The sequence below is a fragment of the Nothoprocta perdicaria genome, unplaced genomic scaffold (genome assembly GCF_003342845.1).
Source record: "Nothoprocta perdicaria isolate Ctin4 unplaced genomic scaffold, notPer1 scaffold_14, whole genome shotgun sequence".
Taxonomy (NCBI): Eukaryota; Metazoa; Chordata; class Aves; order Tinamiformes; family Tinamidae; genus Nothoprocta; species Nothoprocta perdicaria.
The window spans coordinates 5,581,837-5,599,990 of NW_020454538.1; the positions used below are offsets into that span (position 1 = coordinate 5,581,837).

Genomic DNA, 18,154 nt, shown 5'->3' on the forward strand with positions numbered 1-18,154 from the left:
AAACTCTCAGTATTAAAACTAAARCTTTTCAGTTGTTTTTCACTGACCATATGCGATGTCATTGCCATATTGAACCCAGTTTGTCCATGGTAAAGGGGCTTTGCTCCTTTTGTCAATCTTTAACATTTATTCCTCTTAACCATTTTTGCCTTACTCACTTATTTCCTTTATCCATTGCCATATCTTCACTTACACTTACACATGGTCTAAACAGACCATGTACACAATGAACRGAAGTGGATTTAATTCTGAAATGAATTAATGAATTCTGAAACCTTTAATCTCATTTTCATGTCATAGATTAACACTGTTGACATCCTGACATGATGTGATTTGTAGACATGCTTATGCGTATCTGTATACATTAAACATGGAGCAAAGTCGAGCTGCAATCAGTTGTATTTCTCCTGCAAACAGTATTTACAGAGTGACCTAGAATTACTGTTTCTCATGTTTTCCTCAAGTTCTGTKTTTGAGTAGGTTACACAAAACATTACAAAAAAAGTACAGCTCTATATCTTGTCTCTTACAGGATTTCCTTATGCTAAATCTACTTCTTTACCTGGCTATGGAAAGAATGGTTTACATCAGGTAGGTATACATTCTCCAGATAGCACTGTATCATCAGTAGGCAGCCTGGTAACCAGTTAAAAATCCACATAATAAAACCAGAGATCACTTCGGAGGGCTATTARCCCTGTGTAACAGATTTGCGCTAAGAGGGTTCCACTTTGTTTGCAAGACAAAGACAGATTGAGCACCTCCTCAGCTGTGTGTGTGGCATGAGCATTAGGAATCCTGGCTCTTCTCCCAAAATAAACAAAAAGACAAAAAAAAATCTACAGGCTGCACATAGCTGGAAGTAATGACAGAGAAGGATAAGCCTGTAATTGGGCAAGTGATGGTCTTAGAGCAAAGGTGGAGCAGCCCACATCTATTAAATTTCTTGAACCATCTCTTCTGCCTTTTTGCAGCTTGCACATATATGCAGTCATTGCATTTTTAAGGCAGGGGAGAAGAGAGAATGCAGAGAGAATCATCAGAGAGAATGCAGGCAACTGTCTGGAAAGTGACTGTTGCCTGGGGCTGGAGACTTCTGCAATGTAACACAAGGTGAAAGCTGCAGATGACAGCATTTCCCCCAGCTAACTGCTCCAGCATCGCATGCTAAAACTAAGAAAGTCGAAAAAGTGGTTCATRATCAAATCATTTAGGCCAAAATTATGATATTCTTCTCAGATGAAAGTTCTCTATTTGGAATGCAGGTTCATAGCAATTTTTGTGGTTTGTTATTTTTTATCAGTAATCCCAATGTTACGTAATAAAATAAAAAAAAAATAAAACAAACAAGCAGTAATGAGCCTTGCAGGTTATAGTGAGTATAGCTATGCACACGTTTCCTACCTTAACATGCAAAATTCAGACACAATAAATAAATGTATATATGTACATTTATAAATAAATGTATATATGTACATTTATATATCCATATACACACGCATACATATGTATGTATATATTATATAGAGTTTTATTTATATATAAATATATATACATTTATTTATATAAACAGGCACTTCTTTCCTGGTCTGCCATCTTCACAGGATATTGCGAGCAAAGAAAAGAGTTTATGGSATGAGCAAAGCTAAGGCACAGAGACACAGTTCTCTGGATTTAGTACCGAAAGCAGAATAAGGCATAAAATTTTCAGTGGCTCAAAAGGAATCTCCTGTCCCATGACTGTTGCAGTAGGATGTCTGAATCACAGACAAAGACATGTGAAATTCCACATCTTACTTAATGTCAAGTCTGACACCTTCCTCCTTCATGAAGAAGCTGCTAGACATGAGAGCTGAGAGATCTGAAAGGGCATGGGGGTGATTAGGGGTGATAATGATTGTGTGATTGCCTCCCTTGGTGCCTTCCAAGGCCCACTGGGCAGGGACTGTCCCTGCACAATGAGCCTGCAAGTGTCATGGGCCTTCATCAAACACTATGTCTTTTTTATGGGCAGAGACATCACAGAATCAACGAATGATGAATGTTGCAAGGGACCTTTGAGATCATCTAGTCCAATCCCCCTGCACAAGCAGAAAGGTGTCTGCATTTGTAGACTGATAGGTTTTGTGACTGCTTTGGATGTTAACTTTGAGCAATTAGGTCAAGTTCTAATGAAACTTAATTTTCTTTCTCTTTTGTAAGGATCTGTGTTTTTGTTGTGCAATACATGTTGTTTGTTTTTATTGTACTATCATTTTTTTTCCTCAACAATGCAAAGTGCCAGGTCTTGTTTTGTGGCATATTTTGATGAACCAGAAACATTGCTTGTTTCTTTTTCTTTTAGCCTGAAAATATGGGCCCATATGAACCAGACCAGGATGCCAGTTGGGGCATGAAAGGTAGATTGCAATATCATTTCCGCTCCAATTCATGTTTCCTTGGAGGATGCTTGCTAGGATCATGCCATTAGGATTTCTGTTCTGATGGTTCCCATGGCTGATTTGATTTTGAGTAGATAGTGACACAGCTCAGAGTCATGCTTATCATGGAGAATCTCCTTTTTATCTGACTGAAGATAAAGGCCTGGTCCATGACAAGTTGCTGTAACAATGCTGAGTCAACTGTCGTATCCTGTATATGTGGCAGCAGTCTTCAAAAGCCTTCGCTTAGCAGGTGGTGTTCTCATGGCAAATACAAGAAGAAATTTAAGCTAATCAGTCCTTCCAGACTCATAGGAAAACGTGTTCCTTGTGCTTTGTGTTTGTGTTATAGTGGGATGAAAACGTACAAGATTCCAAAAGCAGAATATTTTCTATTAATTTATTTACTGTTTAAGTGCACTGTGAACTTAATATGGCACTTAGGCTGGAATTTCCAAAAAAGCTGAGCAATTTAGGAACATGTATCTTCTGTTAAGGAAGAGTAGAGTTTTGTTTTGCAATCACTTAATCTTTAAAAAAAAAAAATCAGTGTAATGTTTTATTTCAAGTCTTGATGCAAATCTYTGTGTTATTATTTGAATGGTTAAAAGTATATAGATTTTGAAAACTAGATTTATCTCTGATTTCATTTCAGAATATGAAAAGACCATTGAAACATATTGACTATCTTAGTTGCCATTAATCATCAGTATATGTGAGAACAGGTGACTATGTAGTAGTCATACCTACTAATACCAAGCAGAGTAGAATATTCTTGTGATAGTTTATACCCAGTATTTGCAGGGAAAAAAAGTCTTTTTTTTCCCCCTATCATTATWTCTACTGCAGTCAGTCCAAGGACAAGTTATTGGCATTCTGGAGTATTCTGTTCATTTCATGGTTTTGAGATATCTCCATTATGAAATGTCTATAATAATGCATGCACTTTAAAGAATTTTGTTAAAGAACATCAAGATAGGATTTTGAATGACAGACTGACATAACTCTCTCTACAAGAAAAGTTTCTTATGAAGAAAAATTCCTGGTTTTGCTAGACATACACATTGGTTAACCCAGTGACAGTGGCATCAGGAGGTGAATTTCCTCCTATAAACCTTTGATTTCTAGGACTATTCTTCCAGTAATAGGCTGTGTTATAGACATTCAGACCAATTAGAGTCAAAGACTTACTACACTTGCAGTTACCCAACACTATTGCACAGTTATCCCACAATATTGCACAAGCCGTTGTCCAACAACTATTGAAAACATTGAGAGAAATATAGCAAATACAGAGTCATATAACAAATTGCTAATGTAATTACAGAGAGTAATGTGCATTACAGAGAGTCCAAATTAAGGCTATAAATTCTAAATTGTGAATTTATTCTCATTCTCTTACAGAATACAAGGTAAGAGGAGCTTTTCCAGCTCTGGAAGAACAATCAGATTCAGCACTTCCTAGCAAGGTTAAATGTGTTCCTTTTTTATTTTATATTGTTAATTTTCTCCCAGTGAATTATTTGTCAAATAAGGATACAAGTATGTACCATTTAAATTAGTAACTTGCCCACACACTCATTTCCATACATGGGAATCAGATTTGGCTTGAGTTCATCTGCTCTCGTCTCTTTAACAGATTTATCCTTACGAAACACTTATTGTAACAAACCGGGTTCGTGTGAAATTGCCTAAGGATGTGGACAGAACCAGACTGGAGGTAGGTATGATATTTCTTTGGTGGCTTTCCAAGTCTTTTGTCCTCTTTATTTATGATTCTAGTTATTCCTGTGCCCAAGCTGAGAAGTAAGAACTGAAAGAGTAGTTTAGACAGGAATATCAGCAGATAAAACCTAACTCTGCTGACTTCAGTGGATCTAGACCAGAAAGTGTAGGTGTCTTGTGGTAGTTCATAGCCTGCAGTTATTTAAGGCAGGTTGTTTTTTCAGGACAAGATGACCTTCTCTCTCCTTCTCCAAACAGTGATAGAGAATAATATATTTTATTTCAAAACATAAGTATGCAAAGTATGCAACTTAATTGAAACAGAATACCCAGAAACCTTGAAAATGTGTGATGACATGGTGTTTTACCAACATACTGATGAAATTCCTTACTTTTAAATGATTTTATAGGATGTTGAAAGTCTACACTGAGGGGACAGGCCTTTGTGTTTTGAGTTCCAAAAAGAAAAGACTTACCTAGAGWAACCTAGACATGCAAAAAGTTCAATTTATCCTGCAAATATATGGGCCTCTGTTCCTGATCCATACAATAATCTGATTAAATAAATTATGGATTACTCTTCTTCATAATCATGGGAAGCTAAGCAGAAGCAGTAAGACAAKATAGTCATCTACATTTTGTACATAAAACTCAACTCTTCAGCTCATTCAGCATCATGTCCTTTGGTCGTGTGGTCCAAGGTCCATTACAAATGTGTCAGGGCTGCAACTAATGTGCTGATGCTGTAGCATCCACCTATCACAAAGAATAGTAGTGTAAGTGCTGGAGAAACTTAGATACAGTTCATCCTAGGGGAAAGCTGATTCTTCTGAGTAGTGACAGGACTTAATAATGTCTCACCAGAATTATTACACTTATATATATTTTGCCAATTAATATTAAGAACAAGAGATAGTCCAGTAAAAGTTAAAAGTATTGGCATTTGGGGAAGATTTGTAATCAAATAAATAAACAGTTTTTTTGTCTTGATMATACTTGCCAAGAAAAGAAGAAAKAAACTTTAATCTTAAGGCAGAAAAGGAGAAAAACTATGAAGTAGGAAACAAGTTCCTGTTAAAAGATCAAGTTTTTCTGAAAAATTCATATACCTATAGTATGTTTTGAATATGGAGCACATTGAGCACATTCCTTAAACACTTTAGTGTGTTCCTCACAAGATTACACAGCAAGTGGGATTGATTTGATTGTTAGAAAGTTTCAAACTTGTGCTGTTTTAAGCCTGGGGTATAGCAAGCCATACTATATCCATAATAAAAAGCATGAGTCCAGAAAAAGGAACAGGAACCTGGAGGGATTCTCATCTGGACACATCCTATAAAGGTTTCTTTTATATGTATACCTATATATGTCTGTGTATATTAAAGAACAGAGTCTTTGTTTGAAAACGTTGGGCTCCTCTGAATGGCAAATGCAGTTCTAAACTGCTTTTTTAAGTCAACCTATAGTTTGCTTTGGATGGATCATGCATGTCCTGTCTGCCATTATCAATAACTCGTACGTTGTCCTCAGCTGGGCCTGCTGTTTGTTTAACATTAGAGTTGCTCAGTCTGCTTTGCACCAGGTGCGGGTCTGTGCCTCATGTCTCGAGAAGTCCAACCACTTCAAAGATCTCATAGAGATTTGCAAAAGAACAATAAACAAGATCAGCCTCAAWCGTGCAGTAGAAAAGCGATAAGGGACTCGAGCAGTCCTGCTGATTGCTGCACTATGCAAAACATGTGCATCTGCAGAAATGACTCCTTTGGAGACCATCTTCCATTTATTAGGGATTGGTAGTTATTTAAACAATTAAATTAGTGTTTTCATAGGATTATAACTACCGGGAAAACGGGGACAGCAGCAGATCCGCACATTCAAACCATATGCATAGTTGAGTGGCAGAACAAACTGTTGCCTCCCCAACCAACCTCTTCCCCTTTTCCTGTGTCTCTTTTGCTTTAAAGAATTACTGGAAATAAGTAGCTTTGCACAGAAGGGCAGTGTATCATTATTTCCTCTTGTGGTAGAAGAAGAAAAAGGCTATAACTTATTTGTTGGCCTGTGCCTTCAGCCCAAGACCCAGAACTACAGGGCTTTGAGGGGTTTCGCAGAAACAGGCTAGGATTATCCTCATGCACCCTCTCTGCTGGGAGGGAACCCCCTTGCTATCTTTGAGCTTCTAAGAGGCAATATGGGAATACTAAAGCAGGTAGTATGGTTAGATTTTGGTTTTCTTTAGCTACATTTCATTTTAGCTATAGCATATGATCTGGTGCACACAGAGTTCCAGGAGGCATTTTCTCTCCCTGAGCAGAATGGTTTCCTGGCTGATCTTCTATTTTGATCTTGCACAGCCATTTTCACTGTTGAAAGGACAGTATTTTGCCTGAAGAAATGAGAAGGTGATAGCACTGTGTTATCCAAAAAACATATATTATCCATAGTCTGCAGTGGTTTATCTCAGGAAAGCTTTGAAGACAAAATCAACATTCTAATATTCCAGCTTTATTGCAGTTGGTTTTATAGGTCTGAACTTCATCTTCCTCTCCCTGCTATAAGTCAAAAGTAGTTCTTGTGGGCAATGGATATGAAAGAGGATGAAAGTGGTATAGCTGAAAAGAAACCTAGAAACATTGTGTTTTCTCTTGCAGGAGATGAAAATTGTGGCATTTATTGTTAGAGTTGAAAGTGATCTTATCTTGTCCAGTATGATTAGAATCCTTACCCTTTATATTTCTGATTTCCTGCTCTGCTTAGTAGCAATAAGGTGAAGAAGTCTGCATGGGTTAGATTTATTTAACAGCCCTCTTGCAAGTTGATTTGAAGTGATTTCTTATTTGTGAAACATTGTTTGTTATGAACTGCAACTGATCTGGTATGAATGTTATGGAAGAGGCACTGCCGGACATCTTTTATTCCCTAGTACAATAAAGGTCTCCTGTAGTGAATGTTCCTATCATGAAAAATGAACTCCAGTAAAAGATATTAGCTCCTTGGGTCAAATTAAGGGAAGCTGAGATGAAAGTTTCAGCTAATGGTCAAAACGAAGGACTGAAGAAGGGTGGAGTTATAATGGATGGCAGTGTTTTCCTAACTTTGCTCCCCTTGAGAGTGTTTTTTTAGATTACAGCTGTTGTGTAAGAAATCTATTTTAAGGCATAGAAATAATATTTTTTGTAAAAATGCATGTATTTTTCTGAGCCTTAGAGGTGTCTAGAGATTAGAAAGTCTCAACTGGTAATAAATGCATGAAAATAACAGAAATTCTTTCTTCCAAACCACATATATGCAAACACAGAAAAAGGGTTTTTTTGCTTGTTCTAACTCAGCAGTTATGCAGAAGTAGCTTAGTTCTCTCTTCTTCTGGAAGAGATGTTTATGCCAACATTGAACTAATGTGTGCAACATTTGGGACTACATGTAATAAATGACCTGCTGATTTTTAGATACATGACAGGCACTCTGACTTTTCAGTGAATAGTCTTCACTTCGTATAAGCTATTTAGAACTGTGAGGAATTTATAGCAGATAATACTTGGCCCTTAAATTTTTAAATAAATTCCTCTTTACCAGGCTGCTGAATGGAGCAATGTTATCATGAGTAAGTCTAAAGGGAAATGACAAAGAATCAATTAATTTAGATAACATTTCAATATGATAAAGTAATAAAATATACTTGGGCTAGACAGTCTGGTTGAAGAGGTCAGATGCACCCACACAAAGTTTGCAAACAGCAAACAGAGGGGAGCAGAGCCTTCATTTGGAAGGAGCTAGATAACCTGCAGGAGTGGGTGAGGGACCTCATGAAGTGCAAAAGAAGTAAATTCAGATTCCTGCACTTGGGACAGAATTACTCCATTCAGCATCGCAGGATAGGGATTAACTCACTAGAGAGTGGCTCAGTAGAAAAGGACCTGAGGGTCCTGATGAAAAACAAGTAGAACATGAGTTGGCAGTGCACCTTTGCAAGCATGAAGGCTAAACATATTGGGCTGCATTAGCAGAAGGCTAATAACCAGTTGAAGGCAATGATAATTCTCCTCTGCACTGACTGAGTCAGCAACATGAGAAGCACGGTGTCCAGTTTTGAGCTTCTCAGTACAAGACACTGGCAAACTGGATGAGTTCAATAGAAGACAGACAAGACACTGGCAGTGTGGAAGCACTTGATGTACAAAGAAGACCTGAGGGAGACGGCTTTGTGTAGCCTGGAGAAGGGAAGATTAAGGTATGAGCTAACTTCTCATTTCCGCTGTGCAAAGATTGGAGAAAAGGAATTAGAGAACACACTTTCTTCTCTGAAGTATGCAGTGGAAAGGTGAGAGACAACAGTCAGATGTTGCAAGAAGGGAAGTTACAGCTGCATACAAGAAAAAAAAAATGTCTTAGTCAAAAGAGTGAAGTTGGTTGCTCACAGAGCCGTGGTGTATCTGTGGAGCTTCTAGAGAGGGTCCAGCAGAGGGCTGCAAAGATGATTAAGGGAATATCTCTTGTATGAGGAGAGACTGAGTGAGTTGGGCCTCTTTTCCTTGGAGAAGAGAAGGCTGAGCGGGGATCTGATTAGTATGTGTAAGTACCTAAAAGGAGAATGTAGAAAGGAAGGGGCCAAGCTCTTCTCAGTGGTGGCCAGCGATAGGACAAGGGGCAATGGGTACAAGTTGAAACACAGGCAGTTCCATCTCCATGTGAGGAAGAGCTTCTTCACTGTGAGGGTGACAGAGCCCTGGCACAGGCTGCCCAGGGAGGCTGTGGAGTCTCCTTCTCTGGAGGTCTTCCAAACCTGCCTGGATGCCACCCTGTGCCCCGTGCTCTGGGTGTCCCTGCTGGAGCAGGAAGGTTGGACTAGATGATCTCTAGAGCTCCCTTCCAACTTSAACCGTTCTGTGATTCTGTGTWCTATCCTGAAGATATTCAGAACGCAAGTGGAAAAGGTCCTTAGCAAGCTGAATTAATTTTAAGGTTGTTTCTGTGTTGATAAGTGCCATAGGTCCCTACTTTGCTTAGGTTGGTGTATTTCTTCTGTTTGTGAAGACACAGCCTTAATACAATACAGTTGCAAAACGTAATTCTGAAATGTTTTTATTGTGGTAGCATTTAAAGAAATTCATATTTGAGTCTGTCTTGGACCCTATTTTATGAACAGGATGATTTTATTAGGAAAAGAGTTAAATATGCATGCTTTGTTTTGAAGCAAACATGCCCTGTTTTGGACAACTTGCAATCATGAGTTTTCAGGGGCTAACATACCACCTTTCAATGGTATAAATTCCACATGATGTTCTACATAGACTGTTCCTTTTTCAAGAAAAGCTAGGCTTGCAGACAGGTTTGAAAATCTTGATGACCTCCTTTAGCACTTGAATGCCTTTAATGATTTACACTTTGGGCTCCTAAAATGTATACTCGTTACCTTTATCTTATATCAGGTATTGCTTTCCTGTTGTTCAGTCACAGTAATGTGAGTTGGTTTGGTGCTTACACATCTAAATTGATGGTATGTGCACAGCTGCAAAAACTTTTTTTTTTCTCATGTGAAGTTGCTATTATCACAGAATGTAAGATTTCTTACATGGTTATAGTTGGTTAGTTTTGAAAGCAAACATTGTTAGAATATTTCATTTTGAAACTCTTAGATGATTTTTTACCTGCTTTTCTTATTTTTAGCTGTTATTTAGTTTCCTTAGCCTTTAGTTCCTTTTCTTTTTGTGAATATCAAAGAGTTAAAAAAAGAAACATTATTAATTCATGCCTACAAAACACAGTTGAAAGTCACTTATTCCACTTTAGTTTAAGCCTGTTGGCTTTTTGTTTCAGAAGGATATACTGAAACAATCGCTGAGGAAACGAATATTCTGGAATGTCAAGTAGCAAACCTTCATCTGCCACCTTTTTCTCTTGTAAACAGAAACTGGAGATTTAAACATGGGTGCGGTCTTGTTTGAACAAAGTACTCACATTAATTCAAACATCRTTTTCCTCCTAACACTGCTTGTCTGGATCTGTTTTAAGGATGACATTTTTTCCACTAGTTTTTATTCAACAATCACCCTGGGTTCTAGCCATTTGGGCTGCAACCATTTTAGGAATGGTTTCCAGTAATTTGGCCTGAATTTATGAAAGCTCCAGCTAGGAGATGTCATTCATACAAGTTATGTTCTATGTCCCACCTTCTCTAGAGCTCAGATGGGGAAAATCAGGACAGCGTTGACATGCTGTGTGTTTTGACATAGAGAAGTGCAGTTTGGGGCTGAATTTGAGGCAGTTAAGGGCTCACTGCATAATGAAATTCATAACTTGGCATGCGAAACTGTTGTTCAGTGACTCTGATGGAACTTCACACTGTTTAACTAGCAAAACATTTGTGTCATGTTCCTTATTCTAAGCATATGCCTGTGTTGTGATCAGCGTCGGATGTCTGTCTGTATCAGTTTTCAAAGCCCTTGTGAAAGGAGCTATTGTAAAATGAAAATATGCATTACAAATGAAATGATATGTATGAAAGTTAATTCCTATCTGAGTGAAAACCATGTGGAAGTGAACAGGATTAGATGGGAGTATTCATATTATGGATACAGTAAAGCCCAAACTAAGGAGAACTGGAAAATCTGCTTTATGAGCAAGATATAGTATATTTAATGCAAATGTGTGCAGAAACCTTCAGTTTTAATTCAGTGCACTTTTTTGAATCAGGCCCAAAGACCACAGACATATCACCTGAAGCCAAGTCCCCAAACCCAAAATGTGAGTCTGGGACAAATACCCAAGTACTAGCACTAACATCCACGAGCTCAGAACAAACAACTCCATAAGATACCACAATTTAAGTCATCTACATCTTTTAAGATAAAACTGCGCTTACATGCTCTACCGTTTTGAAACCCAAGACCCTCTAGATATTTCCATACTTCCCTGTGGGTTCATATTTTTATTTTAGTGATAATTCGTAAGAGGCAGGATTGAAAACACTCCACAGCAGTTCTGCTAAGTGGGGTCTTCTCAGTGAAGTCTCATGATATCTTTGAGGTTCTAAAGAAGATGCATCCTTAGATCCAAGTAGCCTTCACATATGTTTGGGGATTTTACACTCCCATCCCCTCTGCTTTTCCTGGGTACTGCTTTGTCACTCAGAAGGTGACAGGATTAATTTATGCTTCCTGCCAAGTGGACAAGCTGTAGATGATCAACACATGTTAAGGGACTGTTCTGTCCACAACCCCCCACAACTCTCCAAGGTTGTGGCTAAGTGCCATAGTCCAGCACAATAACAGCAATAACATCTACTGTCTTATCCTCTGATGAATAGAGTTTTCATAGGTATCTTGTGATTCCTTTTAAGGCTCATTAGGTGGCAACTCATGACTCATGAAACTTCTTAAGTTTCCCTCTCATATCACATAATTACTTAACAGTTTGAAATATTTATTGAGCATGAAGTCTAATTACCCCATAGATTGAAATAGCGTTCAGTATCCCCATGGGGGCATGACACATGGCTAATTATACTTTTACAATTAAGCATGCAGAAGACTTAGAAAAGATGCATCCAAGAAGCCTGCTGAGCCCCAGCAGCACAACAGAAAGCACACAGACCCTGTGGAGTGAGACATGGATTCAAAAGTTGCTAGATCAGATGGTCCAGAGAATTGTAAATGGGCTCCCTAAAGTTACATTGGAGGTAAATTTAAGGAGCACATGAGAAGGGGATGGCAGAAGAGGAAAAGAATGGAAAAGACTGAAATCTCTTTGTATTTCAGATCTATTTGGTTGAGACATTTCTACCATTTTGAATCCTAACACAAGAAGTGAGACTACAGCCCGCTAGCAAAGCTCCTGCACTTCCCTMAGGATCTGCCATTTAGTTATTTACATGAATGCTTGCTTTCATATGCGTAAATCTTGCCCAATAAATCCCAGTTTATCTTAAGGATTTTTTTTTAAGGCTTAGGAAGAAATTCTGCAACTCTTGCTTCCATATTTTGTTCCTCAGAGGCTGGAAGCATTATAGAGTTTCTAACAAAAAGTGAATTGAACAACTATTTAAAATTACACTCTGCAAAAGTGAGTGCACTTCAGTGCTTCAGAGCGAGTGTTTCTAGCTGGCAAATTAAATAGGGAAAATGCAATGCAAGGCTCATCTGTCATTTCCTCTGAACATAAGTTAACAAAAAGGTGAAGAGAAACAAACCTGAGATTTTAAAATGACTCCCAGGAATTCGGACATTGCCTTTTCTCACCTTATGCTCATCTCCTCCCRTGATCTACTGTGTTGATTTGTTAATTCAATATTGACACTTGAGGAAGTATGATATTTTATGAATTTCCTACATCAGCAGCTTTTCCCTCCAGGTCTCCCATCCAATTACTGACACCAAATAAATATACTAAACTTGTGCAGCGTGACCTGGTTACAGCTTACTGCAGTATAGCTCTAAGTTAATTGCAATTTTCCCTTGCAGTGACTTATTCACTCTCATGTCATGCTCCTAAGTATTTGTTTGGAAGATCTATGAATTTCATTAAAAACACAATTATTCTTAGGGAAAACAAATCTCATCGGATTAAAAAAAACCATTGTAACTCTAGTTAAAGTGGTTAGTGGCCTTTTAGCAGGCCAAAGAAAAATTGAGACAGGCCTCATTATTATACAGCAAAAAGCATGACTGTTTTCTGAGTTCACTGTATTGCAATGTGAGGATTGTGCCTTATAGTAGTTGCATTGCAATAGAGAGATTTAGCACAGCCCTTAGTCCTATATATCTTAATATGAAACATTTATGCTTCGCTTCTTCCATTATGTGTACCTGTATATTTTAGGAAAGCTAATTACATCATTACAGCTAGCTGTGGTGATCTTTTTTATGTAGTGTATTTTAGATAACATTCAAGTGAGGAGTTATGGGAGCAGCATTCAGTTCCCCCAATAACACATACCTAAATCAGAGCACTTTCTTATGCATCGGTGCCTTTGTGCCTCGTGTTCCTTTTGTAACTGATTTATTCCTCCCTTTTCTGGCACCTTATTTTGGTCCTTTTAAYCTCCCCTCAGCATCTAATGTCGCTAGCTTTAGCCATTGACACAGAGCAGAGAAATAGATGGAATTTAAACTGTCCGAATATGACTAAATTGTCACAAAGGGCGTTAAGAATTGCTTACTAGCACGTTGTAAAACACCCAGACTTCCTATGTAAACAAGGCCAACACTAATAAAAAAAAACAAGGAAGGAATGTTACTTTTGCTAATAAGTCAGGCCATTCATTTACTAGCACAATGATACAGTATTAACATAACTGGCTATTTAAAGCTGCATTCCACAGACCCAATCCTAAAAGAAAAAAAAAAAAGAAGAAAAAAGAAAAAAATCTTGGCTTTGTAAAGTAAAGCTTTATGCATACATCTTCTGTCATTCCTTAAGATGAATATTCTGCCCTATTCCATACTCATGATTTTCAATTTTCCTTCTTCTGTTTGACTAATGAGATAAAGTAGCATTTCTGCATGAGAGCATTGTTTCAAACTAATTAATATTCAAATAACTTAGAAGAAAGATTAATCAATCTTAGGTTTCTAGCAGTCTATTTTCTCTGCTTACATWTGAAAAGATCTGTAGGTCTTAAAGCTGCAAGGTTTGAAAAAGTCCAGTGATAGTACAGGCAAAAATTAACATCAGACATCCAAAGAAAACTATGAACATAAACTTCCCACACTGGCCTATTCCCATGGTGTTTGGACCCTTCAAGTATTTGTAGACATTTACCATATTTTCCCTTAGTCATCCATTGGCCATGCTCATACATACCTCAGCCTTTTAGTCTTTCCTCATAAATCAAACTGTGCAGCCCATGATAACTTTTGTTACGTCTAGCTTAGGTTTTGCCAGTTTGACCACRTCTTTCAGGGAGCAAGGTTAATTTCAGTATTTACAGACTGAACTGTAATTGTTGCTCCTCCTAGGGTCAATCCCAAAGATGGGATGCTTCTTGAAGGAAGGGCTTGGCATGGATGAAAGTTTCAGAGATGTCGGAGATATGAGAGATGGGAATGAGGCAGCATTGGGTGTAGGCCGCTGTCCAGAGCGAGGGTTCAGACCAAAGGGGAGGTGTTCCTTTCTTCCAGAATTAATGCTGAGCGTGGGGACTGTGTTGATGCTGATACAAAACATAACTTTAGTAGAATTAGAAAATTAATGCATGGAACGAGAGGAGATGATATCATACCTAGATATTAACAGAGGAAACAGGCAGCATATCTAATTCATTTTGGCTGGGATAGATGTGGACTGAAAGCTTAAGCCTGAGGGCAGAGGAAGATGATAAATGGCAGAGTCCTGCCTTGGAGAGGAAAGGGGGAGTCGCAGAGTTTGTGTTGAGAATGGTGGCAAGCTTCTCTGGGAGGTGAGATGTAGAAAGCTTYCAGCACCTCAGGTCAGGCCTCCACACCTGACCTAAAAATCTCTCCATTGACCTGAAATAAACATCCGTGATGTGACCACAGTAATTCATAGAAAGGTGTGTTGTAGTATACATCAAGAAACAATGGTGAAAATGCTCCTTTTAAAGTTTTACATGTCTTACCCTTTTGGTTGGTTGACGAAGTGGATTAACCTGCAGGCTTTTTGATGTTCCCTTCAAGCATGAACTACAGAATTTGCAGCTGCCCTCTGATAAGCAAATCAACATCTTAAGTCTTATCTGCAACCTAAMAAGCTAGGTAAAACAAAATGTGGTACCCTTTGCTCATCTGGGCTTCTTTTTCAATCTCATGGCTTGCATATGTGTTCCTTGCTTTGATAAATGGCTCAAGTCAAGCTTACTAGAATATATCCCCTAGATTACCAGAAAAGGATRGAAAAAATATCAGTGCAGAGAGAAGTTAGTTTTTCTTTCCAGACTCAGTAGAATTAAATTCTGTCAGTGAAAGATTGTTTATAAAATACATTGTCAGATGTTGCTCATTTCCATGTGAAACARGAACTCTTTTGCCAAATATTCATGGGGTATTTGTTCCATGTTATGCATAGTGCTTATGTTGGGTTGCTGTCATTGGTCAAATAAAAATGAAGGCCGAGTTCCAAGCTCTTAGTCACTGCTGCTTGAATATGTGCAATCAAGGAGGAGAGGGGAAATGCTGTCCTCTCTAAAGAAACCACTGGGCCAATAATGACAATTCCAAGTAATTAAATACAGTGATTTCATTAATTTTCCATATCTAATTTACATTGCAAAGATGAATTCATTGTTGATAAAAAGAAAGTAAAATTCTGCTTTCAAATTGGTCAGGAAAGAGCTTTATAGGGTAGGGCCAATAAGACTCTATCAGTCGTAGTCAATTAAGCCATTGAGAGGTCATCGTGATGCATTAGCATGCTGCTGACGTAGTTGTGGCCAATGGCAGCAAGTGCTCTTCCAGGCAATGACAAGGCCTGATCCATGTGATGGACAACCTTGTACCTTAATGAACAGAGCAAACGGGGTCTAAAGGACCCAGTGACTGCTCTTCCTCTGGTGAGTGGATGTATCATTAGGCTGTATTTTAGATCTGGTCTCTGGGGTCCCAGAAATGCAGTGTTTCCCTCTCCGCCTATCACATGCATCTGGTTTCAGCACTTGGGTTATTCACTGTTGTGAGAATAGTATCATGTCAAGCCCTGTTCCAAACTGGTTCGCTTCTGGAGAGTGAGGGATACAGATTAGGTGCATTTTTGAGACACGAGGACACCAAACCCCGGGGCCCAGCAACTACAGCAGAAGGTTGTGGAGAAGAAGAGACTGTGTTCAAAACCCGCAATCCATAACTCCTCTGATTCCACCAAATCTATTTGTTTTAGATGCTGAGTGCTTAACACACCCAGAACTGTAATTGATACTTCCAAAACTCCTGAAAAAAAGCCCAGAGTTGTCAGAATTATATATACTCTTCATTTATGATTCACACATTTATCTTTTGCAGCTGTTTTTGTGAGTATATGAGTAATTGCAAGGCAAAGATTATACACCTTCCTTATCTTCCCACTTTCCTGTTCTTTATGTTGTTATTTTTGTCTTTTCCTCTACATCTCATTTTTTTATATTKAATCATATAAAACATTAGATAGAAGCAAGAGTCTTGCGTACTTTGTCCAACTTGAAAATTGAGCCTATCCCTGTGGATAAGCACGTTTTAGACTTAAGAGCTTAGCAGTAGGCTCTCTTCTGTGTTATGAGGCTCCTATGAGAGAATCAGTGTGGTGTCCACCACCCTCATTAAAGATCAAGGCAAAACAAATCCAACACTGAAATTACATTGTTATCAATCTCTTTAAAGTCTTGGAATAGCAAAGTAGTTTAARTATGTCTTTGTGTGCTCTGCCATTAAGACCCATGTATAAATGAATCTTTTCCCTAAAGACTGTAGCCTCTGCTCAGCAGGAACTTTATTGAAAAGATATTTTTTTTTTCAGAAGTGAGCAACTGCTATCAATAATTCCATTTACCAGCTGCTCTGAGTTCATTTGATTTTGTGGATTGGCTTTTTGGGAGTCAATATGGGAATTTAAATGCAAATCCTATGCATGCTTTTATATTGTATTTTAAGACTTAGGAAGAGAAGAAATACTGCTATGCATGCGAGAGCTTAATGATACTTTTGTATTTTCATTTTTAAGAGGCATTTGTCCCCTGAAGAGTTCCAGGAAGTCTTCAAAATGAGCATTGAGGAGTTTGATCGTCTGGCACTTTGGAAGCGGAATGACCTGAAGAAAAAGGCCCTGCTTTTCTAGCCCCTCCCAGATAAAATATGTGCTTAATCAAAACAAAAAATAGTCTTGCCAGAACTATCACATGCACTTGCTGTTGAACCATTGTCCAGCTTCATTGTGTTATTATGTGTCGGGGGAAACGAAGGACAGATTAGATGGCAGAGCATTGGAGTACAGAGAATTTGCTAATCTTGCATGACCAGCTGGTTTTGTCAGTAACTCCTGGTCCTACCCAGTTTACAACATGCAAATAGTTAGCTTTAAATTTATTGTCGCTTGCAGTTATTGCTTGATAAAGCAGGAGGTCTTGAAAGGAAGAGCAAAAAGTGTAGCTGTGACAAAGAAAAATCATCTAACATTTTGTTTCAGTAAATTTTACAACAGAGATGCAAGTTTTACAAAGTCAAGCAAGTAATGAACACAAAATTCTCCAAGTGGGGAATCACATGCTATTAAAAATCTGGTAAAAGCCAAAGAAAAGCATGTCAGCAAGCAATTACTGTAACTGTTTTAAATGTGGTACTTTTTAAGAATGAAAGCAAAACTATGGAAGCACCTTAAATCTAGTTCATATCCTTTAGACACAAGCTACTATCTTAAAGATCRTATTTGTCTAAATGGTAACTAGCTATCTTTAATTACAACACAAGAGTTTTTATTTTATTAAAAATATATTGTGACATGAAACACTTATACTAACTAAAATGTATAGAAACCTACTTAAAAATGTAGTCCCATTCATCAGGAAAACTAAAGCCTTATTGAAAACTGGTTTAAGAGTGTATGATGCCAGTAAACTGTGTTTTCCTAATATTTTGGGATGTTTGGAGAATTTTTTTTTTTTACATTTCATGCTGATAAAAATATCATGTAATCTTAATTAAATGTAGATAGATATGTCTATCTATAAATTCTTTTCATTAATCTATGTTCTAAGTGAAGGCATTCTTACTTTCTCCACTTTCTGGCTTTACATACTAAGCCAGGAGAATTATGATGGCAATTGGTAGGTGTGGAAATGGAACAGTTCAGCATAAAATGTAACAAAAAAGCTCGATGTGCTCTGTCAATAATATATCAAATTATAATCCAATATAAGTATTATAAATTGTTCATGCACTAATATTTGCATGTTTCTGTAAAAATCAGTCTTTTTTAAAAAAAGAACAACTGTGTGATACCGGTGCAGTACCTGGAAACTTTATGTTAAACCACAAGCAAAGCTAACAAAATCTAAGCATTTGATATGAGCGTTAGACCTTAATATCTCCTCC

At 37.9% G+C, this 18,154-nt stretch overlaps 1 protein-coding gene across 11 annotated transcripts in view; it reads left to right on the top strand.

Moving 5' to 3' along the window:
* Nucleotides 1–17,425, top strand: part of ABLIM2 (actin binding LIM protein family member 2) — a 126,271-nt gene extending 108,846 nt beyond the window's left edge. For 9 of the 11 annotated variants that reach the window (XM_026034081.1, XM_026034080.1, XM_026034084.1 and 6 more), the window contains 5 exons: nucleotides 533–591; nucleotides 2,345–2,399; nucleotides 3,825–3,832; nucleotides 4,060–4,140; nucleotides 16,788–17,425. In XM_026034081.1, the coding sequence (XP_025889866.1) occupies nucleotides 533–591; nucleotides 2,345–2,399; nucleotides 3,825–3,832; nucleotides 4,060–4,140; nucleotides 16,788–16,901 (317 nt within the window). In that variant the 3' untranslated portion in view covers nucleotides 16,902–17,425. Of the gene's footprint in view, nucleotides 1–532; nucleotides 592–2,344; nucleotides 2,400–3,824; nucleotides 3,890–4,059; nucleotides 4,141–16,787 lie in introns of all 11 variants that reach the window. The other 2 variants (XM_026034078.1, XM_026034077.1) reach the window with 1 other exon arrangement.
* Nucleotides 17,426–18,154: the final 729 nt, after the last annotated feature.